At 56.0% G+C, this 13,673-nt stretch overlaps 4 protein-coding genes across 4 annotated transcripts; 3 read left to right on the top strand and 1 right to left on the bottom strand.

Annotated features, from left to right (window-relative positions):
• Positions 1 to 102: 102 nt before the first annotated feature.
• Positions 103 to 817, top strand: H310_13596 (hypothetical protein; the record flags this gene model as incomplete). Its single annotated transcript, XM_008881149.1, has 4 exons — positions 103 to 222; positions 387 to 542; positions 593 to 738; positions 798 to 817. Coding segments are annotated over 4 exons (441 nt in total), but the record flags the coding sequence as incomplete, so codon positions are not given.
• An 828-nt stretch (positions 818 to 1,645) lies between these two features.
• H310_13595 (hypothetical protein) lies at positions 1,646 to 2,904 on the top strand. Its single transcript, XM_008881148.1, has one exon. The coding sequence runs from the start codon at positions 1,729 to 1,731 to the stop codon at positions 2,611 to 2,613; it is 885 nt and encodes a 294-aa protein (XP_008879370.1). The 5' UTR covers positions 1,646 to 1,728; the 3' UTR covers positions 2,614 to 2,904.
• Positions 2,905 to 6,889: 3,985 nt separating this feature from the next.
• H310_13594 (hypothetical protein) lies at positions 6,890 to 7,726 on the bottom strand (the record flags this gene model as incomplete). Its single annotated transcript, XM_008881147.1, has 1 exon — positions 6,890 to 7,726. One exon carries the CDS (start codon positions 7,724 to 7,726, stop codon positions 6,890 to 6,892), a length of 837 nt encoding a protein of 278 aa, XP_008879369.1.
• A 2,086-nt stretch (positions 7,727 to 9,812) lies between these two features.
• H310_13593 (hypothetical protein) lies at positions 9,813 to 11,108 on the top strand. The gene has a single exon (XM_008881146.1). The coding sequence runs from the start codon at positions 9,908 to 9,910 to the stop codon at positions 10,979 to 10,981; it is 1,074 nt and encodes a 357-aa protein (XP_008879368.1). The 5' UTR covers positions 9,813 to 9,907; the 3' UTR covers positions 10,982 to 11,108.
• Positions 11,109 to 13,673: the final 2,565 nt, after the last annotated feature.

The following is a 13,673-nucleotide window of genomic DNA, read 5'->3' as shown; positions in this document are numbered from 1 at the left end:
CCACCAACGGCGGCCGTGTCGCAGGGACACTCCAGATCTGTTTGGAATTCACGCGTTGGCGGTGTAGACAACTACTATATGTGGTTTGACGAGTTCTTCAAGATGGAATTGCCCCAACTATTTCAACATTTCAACTTCATCGGCGTCCCGACAAGCCTCTTTCTCATGAATTGGCTGCAAACGCTGTTCCTCCAAGTGCTTCCGCTGGAAGTCGCGTCGCGGGTACCGTGTGTGCTTGGTTTGCGTCCATGTTGCGTTGCTTGATCAAGCCACGTTTTCTTGTCCTGGACGATGCACACGATGAAAAGTGGATGCGCGTTCGGTGTGTGGGTCGCGCTGTTGTGCCGGCGTACTAGACTGCGACCGCTCATCGTTTTTCGTTGTAGGTGTTTGACAACTTTTTGCTGGACGGCGTCCTGTTTCTTTTTCGCACGGCGCTGGCCATCCTGACGCTGCTGGGTCCGACCCTATTGGAATACGACTTGGACGTTGCGCTGCCGCTGCTCCAACGACACTACCAGCATCAGAGCCGATGGTTCGAGGTAGGTGTGTTCTCAAGACCGTCGATAGCGATCGATGCTGTCGGTCGTAGGCCCTGGCCGAAGACAAACTGTTTGCCACAATCGCGGCAATCCATACCCCGTCGCACGTGTACATGGGCGTCGAAACGTTGGTGCAAAATGTTTATTTTTACCTCCCCGGGACAGCGTCGGCGGCGTATCCGCAGCAAAAAGTCAGGTAACGTGGCAGAGTGTGTCGACATCGATGGCGGGATGTTGGACCAACGAGGAATGTAGGCGGTCGCGGTATGCCCTGAGCGATCAACTGGACGGCATTGTGGGCGGTCTGTAGCACGAACGCGAGGATGCACCGATCGAAAAGCACGCGATGGCTTCCGTCGGAACTCCTCGATCCATGCCTTGGCATTTTATTCAATCGAGCCGTGTGTCTCCACTTCGCATGACTTGGACGACGCGCACGTTGCGGGCAGGTGGCGCGGTCATGGCTTCCTTGAACAGCGAGCAGCGCATTAGCTGCTTGTGTCATGCCCACGACGTCAGCGAGAGAGTTCGTTAGCGCACACTTATTGCGATGCACCACGATGCTCCAGCGCGTGTTTGTGTGGACGGTACGCCGATATAAATCCTGATCGCCAGCACACATGCTAAAGTCGTAGCACGACGCTTCACTTGTCGAGAGTCATGCAAAGGAGCACAGGTGCTGCTGTGATTCAAGCATCTCAAAGGTGGTCTCTTGACTTCGGCAGCGATGCGTGTAGATGGACCACGCCGACACCACCACTGGGATGCTCTGACGAGTTGTGATGGAGAAGTGAACCATCGACGTCGTCCTGGTCGACCGCTTCTCCACTGGAGCATCGGCACAGCACTGTCCGATGGTTCCTGCTGGCTTGTTTTCAGGCATGGCGATCATGCGCAAGGGGGAATGCTTGAGCCCGACACCCCCAAGTCGAGAGCGATGCCAAGGATTTGACCAGGTCGACCGACCTACAGCAGCGCTCATGTCCCTTGCCACATTTCGCGGTGCACCAGGCAAGATTTTGGTCGATGGGTATGAGCCAATCCGAACCCGCCAAATCCATTTTATCAATCTCTTTTTGTCCAATTAAAAATCGATACCCCTTCGAACGTTCAACAGGCCACCCAACCCCACGACGTCCCATCGAGACCGGATCGGTGGCATGCTCAGTTTCAAACGTCTGCAGGCATGACAACGCGACTGCCGCTGATTGTGGTGGTCGCCCTCGTTGTGCTTCACCTCGATGCTGCGTTGACCACGTCGACCTCCAAGCTCGTCCACCCTCGCCGTAGCGACCGAGCCGTGGTGCACCAGCGAGTCTATGGCGGGTCCCCCACTCCACGTGGTGCTACGCCATGGATTGCTGGCCTTCGGTTCACCGCAGATGGGAGTTCCTTCTGCGGGGGAGCGCTGATTGCACCAGAGTACGTCGTTACGGCTGCGCATTGCGTGACATTTCGCCATGCTCCGCCCAAGGAACTCTTTGTGTCTGTCGGATCGGTGGTCCACAACGGCACCGACGGCGACATTCGGACCGTGGCGATGTACTGGACAGCACCCACTTTTATGAATGCACTGCTTGGATCGGACATTGCCGTGCTCAAGCTCAGCGCGCCGTCCACGAAACGCCCCGTCGCGCTGAGCAACGACTCGATTCGTGCCAACACGTCGACCATCGCATTTGGTTGGGGTGCCACGTCGCCGTCGGCGTATGCATCGGCAACGCTTCTTCAGGCAAATCTGACCACAATCGACAGCGACGAGTGCCAGCGACGCATCCGTGCGTCGTCCAACGACTCATCGTACACGTCGTGGCATGCGACCGACTCGCACATGTGCGCTGGCGGAACCGCGGGCACGGGAACGTGCTACGGGGACTCTGGCGGTCCCGTCGTCGTCAACCCATCGGGTGATGACATCGAGTTTCCTATCCGACCAAGGCAACCGGTACTCGTTGGGACCGTCAGTTTTGGGGTTGCCTGCGCCGCGGGGGTCCCTGATGTGTTTTCCCGACTCTCCACAGCCAAGCCGTTTATTGACAAGTACTCGGTTGGGCACACATGGATCGAGTAGACACCGCAGCTTCACCCGTAAACACTCGATATACAGTTCACGCGCTCTACAACGTTTCGACGCGGAGCGCGCTCCATGCGGCACGCGCTCTTGTCCACGAGCCATGGGGCCCTTTGCCCGCATGAGTTTGGTCTCTAGCAGAGAAGAGCTCGATTCGAATGGTCGCGCACGGGTTTCTACTGTGTTCGGAAGTGTAAGTGCAAAGCCTGGGCGACACTCTCGCACGATCGTGCAGTGCTTTGCCCATTATTGGGGTCGCACCAGCAGAAATACATTTTGTGTGTCTGTCCGCTCGGATGCCTGGGTGTGAGTAGTTTGCCGTCCCCACTCGTTTGAAGCGGCGGCGACCGCTTGGTTTTAAATTGGCATTCAACTCGGGTGGTCATGGGTCGGTCGCTGCAACGACGTTTGCCGGCTACGTCAGGAGAAAAAACACTGAAAGAAGCATGGGCGCTGCACGTTGAGCGCACACGACAGGGGTGTCGCTTGGAGCGATAAACGAGGACATGGTGAGAATCCGTCGCTTCAACAAGACCAAGACGGTGGTGCCACGAAGGCGCTGTCGTCGTCTCGAACCATGCGAATGCACGATTGCGACGGTGAAACATGAGTGCCGTGACGAGTTCCTCGCTGATCCATCGCCCCGCCTGCACACTCCGCGGAATGTGTCCCGTTGTGTGCTCCGCGGCCCGTGCTGTCCTTCCCCTGCAGTCGCTGGAGCCCTTTGCTGGCGACTCAAGTGGTGGCCAAAGGCCCAGCCCCGCCCCCGTCAAATTGGTTATCGAGGCCATTCAAGTCGTGCGCCTGTTGCCAAAATACTCGTTGGGCCAAGCAACACTGTTGATTGCGTGCTCGGTCAGCTCGTGTCGCGCACCTCGATTTGTTCGCGCGGCATACACATGCAAGCGAGGCAAGTGGCATCGCTTCCTGCATCGAAACAGCACGGGATGCCACGGTGATGTGATGCGTTCAACATTTCAAGTCCATACGCATATGCATCTGCATATGGCCACCCAATTTTGTCGCCCTGCTCGCTTCATCCACGATAGCGAATGAGCATCTTTGATCGCTACAGCAGTCGGACCACAACCACGCCACGGTGCATTGTCGTTTGGGTGGGCAGCGCTCTACAATGTAGCCACCAACGTGTATTGTATCGGCAATTCCAGAGGGAACCAGGGCTGGCCTCGGTGCACCTTTATCCACGGCAAACGGACCATCCGTGCGGCGCGGCACAAGTTTTGAGACCGATGCGAATATCCAAACCCGCACGACCATAGAGAAGGTAAAACAGCCTTTGGCCATCACCATCCTGCCTCTTTGTGCGTGCCCGGGGGCAGGGTGGGGCCCATTTCGTTGGCGCAAGAGCGGTCAACGCCTTCGAACGACGCACAGCATTGAGCACTGCCTGGGGGCCATGTTCATCTTGTCCAGATCGTTTGATGGCCACGCATGCAGTCCAACATTCGACCATCAAGACAGAATTGTTCAATACTTGAATGCTGGGCATGACATGTTATGCTCGTCGCCTCCATGACGGAAATTGAAAACTGTTCTCCACCCAAAACTACCACGTAGCGGCGGGTCCAGAGCAGCATTCCAGCGAGACTCGGGATGCCGATCCGCGCATCCCATTTCACGACGACCCACTCAGTTTCACGATACACTCGGCTACAGCATGCAGAGCATGTACGTACGCGCTCAACGAGGCGCTATCTGCACAGGCCATTGCTCAAGGCTTTTGTTTTGCGAGCGCGCCTACACGGGCCTAACTTTCTTGGCGCCTGATCTTTGCACGAAAATTGAATGCTGGCTGGCATTGCGCTTTTGTACCAAACTAACTTCCAAACAAAGCCGTGTGATGAAAAAGGTCACTACCCCTGGCCATGACTGTGACACAGCGAAATGGCCACTTTGACAATCTCGCCATGGCGGCTGCGACTGTATGACAGAGTACTCTGCTTGATGCGGTCACAAACCGTGCAATTCCAACATGGCGTGCCACGCACCCTCGATGCGAAAACCCTAAACTACATGAAGAGTGTAAACGATGCCATTGATCGGTCCGACCCGTCGCCGCGGCGCGGCTTCGTCCTCGCGCGCCTCATCTACGACGCCGACGAGGTCTCGATTGCGTAGCTACGTCGTCATGCCTACAATATTGAATTCAAGTGCCCGCCACGCAACAGCACACATATCCCTTTGTCATCGACAAAGCGGTTCGCCTCGGCAACCTTGCACTTGTCCAGTATACCTGCACGAGAGCAGCTGTGGCCATGCGACTCCCCGAGCCATGGACACGGCGGCGGCGGGGGATTTGGACCTCGTCCAGATTTTGCATGCCAATCGCAAGGAAGGATGCACGCGTGCAAATTTCAAACTTGCCAAGAAACATCACCACCGGAGCGCCGCAGCCAACAAGTCCATGACAGCCTCCTCGTTGCAGCCGCTTGTGCCGTGCAGTAAAAACAAAGGAAAACCCTTCAACTGGGAGCACGACTGCCCTCTCGAATGCAGGCAAGCTGTGCTGGCGTCGACATTCAGTGTTGGCGAATCCGTTCTCGTCGCATGCATCGTGCTGTGACCACAAACAACTCGGCTGCGATGCATGCCATAGCAGGCATGCATGCGTTGCGGAGACGCTGAAGCATGGGTACTTTGGTGTACGTGGCGTCGACTGTGAGTCATGTCGAGTCGAATTGCTGTCTGCCCAGACAGCCCGCTTCAGGTGGAGTATTCAGCGCAGCTGCTGCCACTTGACACTACTCAAACCCAGGCGGCTATGCTGTTTATTCGCATTCAGTTTGAAAGCTCACCTCGACCAAATCGCAGGTTTGATCCATGTCGAGCTTCGACAACCATGTTGGTTTCACGGCAGAGCGTCCATCCGTTGGAACGATGCCTGTTTGTTTGAGTGGCGAGCCGTATCGCGGAGGAACTTTCTCCATGAACCACACTCCGTGCTGTTTTCAAATTCATTAAACCATGACGCCAACACATCGGCGAACACTTTGCACGTGCTGTGGATGCTGTGCTGTCGATACTGGCCATCACGCAGCGCAAAAACACAGACAGCGCCAGGCGGAGATGTCCCAACCATCCATACATCCACTGCTACCACAACTCCTCGACAGGTTTATTACGCCACCGCGCAATGCCAACACTATGACATGGTGAAATGTTGGCTCACAGGACAAACAATCGCAACCGAGCATCCCTGAGCTTTCGGCTCATGTTCGCACGACCATGTGCTTGAGCCGTTATCGTGGGATGCCTCGAGGACGCGCGCTTCCTCACGGTCACTATCTGCATGCCAAGCAAATCCTCTGGTGATGCTGCCTTCTTGTGTGGTTGTAGCCACGCCATCTATGGTATCAACTCACAGACAAACACTGTTTCTCGACAAGCTCAACTGTTCGAGACATATCTGCCGCGTGACCGCCACAAAATGATCTCTGGGCGGACATGGTTGATCGAGTTGGCATTTTGTCCTCCCCTTTCGACCGATTCAAACTTGCAATGGAAACCATCCTCTTGTCGAATCGACAAGTTGAAAGGCGACAAACTACACAGACTACGCACTATTGCGCTCGATCCAGTTGGCTAAACCACCGAACGAAGTGGTTTTGTTACTTTGTCACGTTGTCAAGGTCTCCAGGAGTTTCCGCAAGCAACGTGGTCACCTCTGCGAATAGCTTGGGGGTGTTGTGTGCGCGGCCGCCCGGAAATCTCTGCAGGTCAATGTTCAATGGATCGCGACCTGGCATTTCCCATTTCACGTGCTGGGCCACTTGGCCACCGGCCACCGATGAGCAGCGCTTGCGGGGGTCTCCATCGATGGAAGCGACTCTATCGAATGTCGAAGGGGCAAGAGCGAATGCGGTGTCTTGATCGAGTACTACGATTCACACAGCAATGAATCGACGGCCCACCTCGAGGAGAGGGGGGGGCACGAGTTGGGAAGGTGATTGAAGCGCTGTATGTAGAGCGGGGGCATGTGGCCTCCAGCACTATTGCTGCATTTTTTGGTCAGAGGCATCGCATGAGTCGACGAGTGCTCCAACTGGACCATGTGCTGCCTGCCCAAGAAATTCGCATCGGAGCCCCGCAGTCGTCGCTCAGGATGTGGCGGCATCGCTTCAAATCTGACCAGATTGCCAACCGTTGCCTCCTATGTGTCTCTTGCCCTGCCACTCGAACGGGAGGGGCTAACGGATCGCACGTGCCTCCGACATCAACAACCAGAACGAAGGTGTACTCTCGACAAAATCAGAGGTCAACTTTCCAACGGGATTTCACCCTGCACATCTGGCGGTTGGAGCACCCACACGACATCATCGGGGTTACCTAGACACGCCAGCAGAGCCGCCGCCCACCCCACACCGACTTCGGCTTGCACAATCTTGAAGTCGTCGTCAAGCCAAACGTGGCATTGTACATCAAAGCGTAGCGGCGCCGCCACCAGCTTGGCCAAGATCGCGTTCGCATGGACGCAGTCTTGAGTGACGTGGGGGAAGTGGAGCATGACCGCTTCGAACGTCATTTGACAGGTCACGTCGACCGAGAGCAGCCATTCCAGTGGGGGCTCCAACGACACCAGTTGCCGTAGCTCCATCTGAAACATGTGCAGCGCATCGCAACTGCATTTCCACTTGGCCACAAGGCCACGCAATCCACCTTCGAGGGTGTCTTTACTGAGCTCGCTCCTGGTGGCAGGCTGGGCGTACACCACCGCGACATCTTCACGAAAAAAGCGACCTAGGTCCGAGTCCATGGTTCGCGTCCACCCGTGTTGAAATTGCACGACAAAGTGTCGTAGCTGGGCTTCGGCAGCACCAGATTTGTCTTGGACGCAATACTCGACCGCATCCACGCGTGGCACTGCTCTACCCACGAAAGTGGCGCCTGACAAGTTTGCCGGGTATCGATCGCTTCCTACATCGGTCACATAATCTTGACCGAGCCCCCTTCTCGGCTGTGGCGACGACGACAGCCTCGCAACTTCGCCAAGGTGCTGCTCGAGTTGGAAAATGTCGTCATGCAATGCCGCAACTTCATCGCTGAGCCGCTCCGTTCGCGCCGCCTGGTCCGCCCGCTGCCGCCGCTTGCTCATCTTGCGGCGGTGGCGCAGGATTTCAATCGATGCGGGGGAATTCGCCCTGGAAGAGCTGGTGTGGCCACTCGGACGGCTCAGCAGGGCAGCGTTGTGGGGCTGGCTGCTCGTCGCGTCGGCGGGTTGTGTGTGCGGCACCACAGATGAAGGTCTTGGTGGTATCTTGTGCATCAGGCGGTCGATGGTAATGTGGGCCTGAGATTGACGTATGTATGGATTTGTCCAGTGCCCTAAAGTGCATACACCCCACTGTGGGATTTCTGTCTAGTATAGGGGGGGGTAACAAATAAACACCTGCCGTTCTCGACCCAGCGGGCGACAAATAATAACCAGGGGGAGACACCAACGGTTTGACCATTCCGCGGTGGCGTTGACTCGCCTCGCGTATCCACTCTCAAGCAATCGATTGAGACTTCGCGATGGCCCCGATCCGTTTTTTGAAATGGGCGGGGGCTGTCTAGCTCTAGACTGCGATGGCAGTTGTGCGAGCAAAGCAATGCCACACGATTGCCGAGTCATGCCCACACCCGAGCGACTGTTGTGGCTCGCGGAAACTCGCAACGGGACGGAGATAAACCATCTCACGATTGTGTACCGGTCTCTCTTATGTATGGACACAGCAGCCGTTCTTACCTCGAGGCATCTTGGATGTCACAGGAAAAGGCATGGTGGGTGACGTTGAGCATCACTTGTCTAAATGAAACCAAGCATTGGAGGGTAAGAGGGGCGGGGGCGTGCTGGCCTTGAACGCTTGTGAAGTTGCTGCCTTGGCTGTTTAGCTATGCGACGAAAACCTCTCGTAGCACCTGTGACATTTCGAATTGCACGGATTATGAGTCGAGATGACACTTACGACGGTATTCACTGCAGGGGGTATGCCCTCCGGTTGATTGCGAGCACTCTTTCAAGCTTCTGCATTCGACGGGCACGAGTTGCTGCTGCGCCGTGGACAGCCCACGAATCGTGCTGTAGCAATGTTACACATGGCAAGGGCTGCCGACCACGTCGCCCGCGCAGTCGTGTACCAGCAGCGACTTTGGCCTCCCCTCCCTCGACCCCAACTTGATGTTTTTCATTCTTGTTGCCCTGGCTGACGTTGCTGCCGTATCCCTGAGAACGTAGGAATGGCTCAGCTAGGAATCATCGCTTCAAGACGTTGAAAGGTTGTCGGCTCACGAAGCGACACTTTTGCTTGACAACGTTGCTTTTTTGCAGGATGCTCGATGAATTCATTCCTTGTCGAGCTGATGGCACTTGCTTCGACCCATACAGCCGTCATGGTGGCTTCGATTCAAGTTTTTCCTTGTGACGGCGGCGAGTCGCGCACGACGTCATGGTTGGTTCGGATCTAGGTGTCGGCGGCGACGTGTTGTCGTCGGCTCGTTCTTCAGCAGGTTTGCTCGTGCCTGTCCGGGGCATGCAGATTGCGATGGAAGGGGCAGGAGGAAAACAGTCGTTGTTCCAGGTGCATGCGGGGGAATGCCATCATCTCGATTGTCGGGTGTCCTTGTCGCCTCGCGCGGGGAGGGAAGCGTATGCGCTCGACAAGTAGTAGCACCTATTACATGTAGACGGGTCTACAACATGTATGTTGCAACATGCAGGAGGGGGATATGACATGCTCGCGATTGCACGACAAATAACATCAATGGATTGTCTAGCGAGGACTACGAATAGAATCAACTTCTCGCACCCGATGTGCAAGCGATGATGACACTTACAGTACGAGATCGTGCGTGGAATCGCCGATTTGGTGCGCATTTTTTAGGGCCAATCCAACGCGACTCAATTGACGACGACGTGCAGCCGATTGAACTTCAAGAAGCGGTCAACGTCCGACAAACTTCCCGCCCGCACTCGACACACGTGATGCCTTCGATTCGTTTCCCTTTTGATGCAGACGCGCCATTCGACGGCATACGGTCGCACCACGGTTATGACGCCACCGTCGTCGACCCACACGCAACCAACAAACATGGGGGTGCGACGTGGCTGCAGTGCGGTTTTGGTGCGTGTTTGGCGTTTTCATTGTCGCACCGTGCGACGAATAACAACCTAGAATTCCAAACCGAACCACACTTCGTCGGAGAGTGTCTGCATTCCGACAGACATTTTCTCCTCTGTTGACGCACGGGCGAGGACCCCGCGAGTTTTTCGGCCGGATTCTCCAGTCGACGGCACATGCGCAGCCAGTCGTACTCGTCTTTGTTGACCTCCTCGTCGCAGGGGCGACGAGGTCCCGAAAGCGGCGCTCGCGACCCCGTGTTGGCGACATCGCCACTTGACCAACCACAATGCCGTCACGGTGGCAGCTGTAGCACAAGTGCGAGCATGACAAGTAGAACGTCCAACCACTCGCCGACCACGCTGGAACGTATTCGCCACCGCCGCAAGATGAACAAGAGGAGGTTGCGAGCTGAACGAGCTGCTCGAACCGAGCGCCTCAGCGACGAAGTTGCCGCGTTGCAAACCGACGTCATCCACCTCGAGCGGCAGCTTTTGAGCGTCGCGCAGCACGTCCACTCGTCAGCGGTGCGTACTGCCAGTACCGGGAAACCTCCTGGCGCTCGCATCGAACGGACGCACACAACCACCAGCGTTGACACCCAACCTCGCACCATGTCCGTCGAGTCCGCCGCTGACGACAAAGAAGCAGCGGAAGCTCAGCTGAGACGCTTCGTCGCGTGCTTGCAGGCACGCAGCTTCTCAAACGGGGCGGATGACCTCTGTCCTTACTTGCATGACAACGTTGAGCTGGTGCACAGCGAGTACATCGGCACGTCGGCGCCAACTGGCGTGACCAGCACCCAACGAGAAACCGGGCTACGTCGTCTCCTGTCCCGATGGAACTGCTTCCGCGACACCGTTCGTGATTTTCAGCTGGCACTCAAGCATCTCGTGTCGCTCGGGTCACCATGCGAATGGCTGGCCTCGATCGAAGTTACCGTGCAACTGACTGACAAAGCTCTGGTGGTCAGGTTTCCACACGTGATCGAAATGGCCGCAGTACATTCGTCTTTCGCGGATGCTCGTGCCAGCGCGATCGCGGCAAAATTGGTGGCGTCGCCGCTGCATCTGGACATTCAATGCCACATGTGGCTGGATGGACATTTCAAGATTGTGAAACTTGACGTTGCCGTTGGATGGACGACGGCCCTCTTACGGTGTCTCGATGACGCGGACGACGTGGTGTGGGTGCTCCAGCCGCCTCGACCATGTGGCCCTTCGTTTCGCGAATGCGAACACTTGGGCTGACGTTCAGATTTGTGCTGGTTTTCGGATGGAATGCCGTGAGATGGCTTCTGCGCACGATCTGTCCACGCAGCGAGGTGTAAACGGTTAAACCATGGCTCCAGTTCTTGACAGGAGACATCGATCTTTCCCCCATTTCAAAAAGCAGTAGCCGCAGTGCTCCAGGTCGAGGGCCATATCTCTAATTGCCCGGTACAACGAATGTGGCGCCAAGGCTTTGGAAATTCACGAAAAGGTGGAGTGGGTGAGCACAGCGCGAAGGCAGGCATACGCTTCAGGATATCGTCGCGCCTCATGGGTTGTGCTCGTTGTGGTGCTGCGCACGCTCTGGAGCATCAATGGAGTTCGATGTCTGACACTACAGAACGATCGGCAACCCTGTCATGCGCTAGCATGTGCTAGCAACTATCCTCAAACTACTATCGTGCAGGCGAGGGACAATCACGTTCTCCGCGAGCACTTACCTCCCCAGCATACCTCGACGCCGCCGCGCCCTGCATCCAACTTGACGAAAAAGGTGCTTGGTACCATCGCTTATGCTTTACACACACGTTCGCGGGAATTCACGGACGTGACTGTTTGGTTTTCGAGTGGTCTGCATGCAGAATTTGGACTCGCCCATTGCAACACACCAACCCTTGCTACATCCCGTGAAAGGTCGATGCATACACTCGGAGAAAACATTTTTTGCACTGCCTTCGTCATGCTGCTGTTTTGACTAAGCCACGCACACCGCGCCAGGAATGTGCCGTGCCTTCAGCGACGCACCTCCCCCATGAAGAGGCCAGCAGTTCAACTCGGAGTGGTCATTCGTTGCACAACTGCCCTTCGTATGTTGTTATTGATTCCGACGACGTGCAACCCACCATTTCCATTGAGCAATGAGCCGTCACATCCAAAGCCACAATCGCCCTAGAAGGCTCCGGAACGCATGGCCCTGAATTTGTCGGCGATGTTACAGTCCATCCATTTGAACAAGCTGTACGTCACGACAACACAACGACGACTTGACACTCGAAAGCGAAGGTGGTCGCGCCCGTTGGATCGACCAGTGACGAGCCTGTGCTCAATCATCCGCCCCGAGACGTATGCTATGACCGAGCAGATCCTGAAGACATCCACTACGCTTGAGCCCATGGCTTTGCTACGTTTGTCGAAAAATTCAAGAAACCTACGGCCCGCAACTTGTCGTATGGCATTTAAACCGACGGACGGTGAATGCAGCGCACGTGCTCAGCCACTGAGTCCATGAGAACGTGAAGAGAAGGACCAATGAGTTCTCCCCGACGAAGCCTGTGGCCATTGCTGAGAGACAAGACAGCAAGGTGCGCAGACGACACGTCAAGTGGATTTACTGCGACTTCACAGCGTGCATGGGCAAATTGTTACATTGGCATCCTGGCAAGCATGGCAGCTCTACACGAATGCACATGGAATTGGTACCAAACAGGTTTCGTCTCCTCGACGGTCCCTGGCACTTGTGGCATGACGTCGGCGGCGTCAACTCTCCGAAGTGACGAATTGCCAAAAGCCTGCCTGGCGTATCTGGGCAACCCGACGAACCGGTGTGAGGCTCCGTCCCTTATCCTTTTCGTTTCCCACGAGACATGTTGGAACATTCGAATGGATAGCGACACCAAGTCCGACGCCAAGTTGCGGCGAATAAAGAGGCTCCAAGCCGCACACCAAGACTTGTGTGGACCCCCACCCTGGACGGCACTTCGCCGTGTTTTTTCCTTGAGCCACGTCCCCACGATCATTCCCCTCGTAGCGAGATGCGATCTCGAGTGTGGACACTCCTTTCGTGTTTGTTGAAGTTAGTCCTTGGGCATGCTGAGTCAGCAATCGTTAGCCTCGACCTGTGTGCGCTTCTTCCGGTCAGGCACCGATCAGCGCACTTGTTGTATGCTGAATGGGTACCCTGGATGCTACGTTGAACGGGCGGAGCCTTGACCTTACACGACTGTGAATTGTGATGCCCCGCTCGCTTGTAAAACCACGTCGAACCCCAGCACACAACGCCAAGTTATGCAAAACATGACGGCCGAACTGCTCCAATATGCATGACGTTCTTCTTTTGCGAACGAACAGGGTCGTCGTCGAGCTCGAGCGGCGTTCCTGCGGTCGGCTCGCCCATCCTGTTGGAGATCATCTTTTCGTAGCGTGTCACGTGCCCTCGGCACGCAATTTGGGAAACCTTTTACCAACTTTCCATCAAGAGATAGAACGCTCCGTTGGCCGCCGTGACGACTAGCTAGACTTCTTCTCGACAGCGCGACGGGCGCCATGAACGGAGAAATAAGAGACATGGCTGGCTTGACCCGTCAGATTCGTTGAACGCAGTGGCCATCCCGGCATGAAATGATCACGATGGTTGGCCCGACGAAACGATGCCACGTGACTAAGCCATCGTGGTCGAGTCAATCCCACATGGTCACACGCACTCGTAAAAGCAGCGCATGGCCGTTGAACACGGCCGTGCACTTGAAGCGCCATTTCCATCCGTCGTTGTCGCGGCGGGTCGAACGAGGCCAAGTGTTGTCTGGACATGCCAACAAGGCCGCTGGCCACCCATCACGTTTTTGAAATGTCCATCCAGTTTTACGTGGCATGTCGAGGCGAAAGGGCAACGCGATCCATTTGGCCACAATGCGGTTGGCGATGGTTTTGAGGACGACGACATGGTCGCACGTTG

The sequence above is a fragment of the Aphanomyces invadans genome, assembly GCF_000520115.1.
Source record: "Aphanomyces invadans strain NJM9701 unplaced genomic scaffold supercont1.54, whole genome shotgun sequence".
In the NCBI taxonomy this organism is placed as follows: Eukaryota; Oomycota; class Saprolegniomycetes; order Saprolegniales; family Verrucalvaceae; genus Aphanomyces; species Aphanomyces invadans.
Note: the sequence above shows the minus strand (reverse complement) of the source record. Positions and strands in the feature narration are given on the sequence as shown.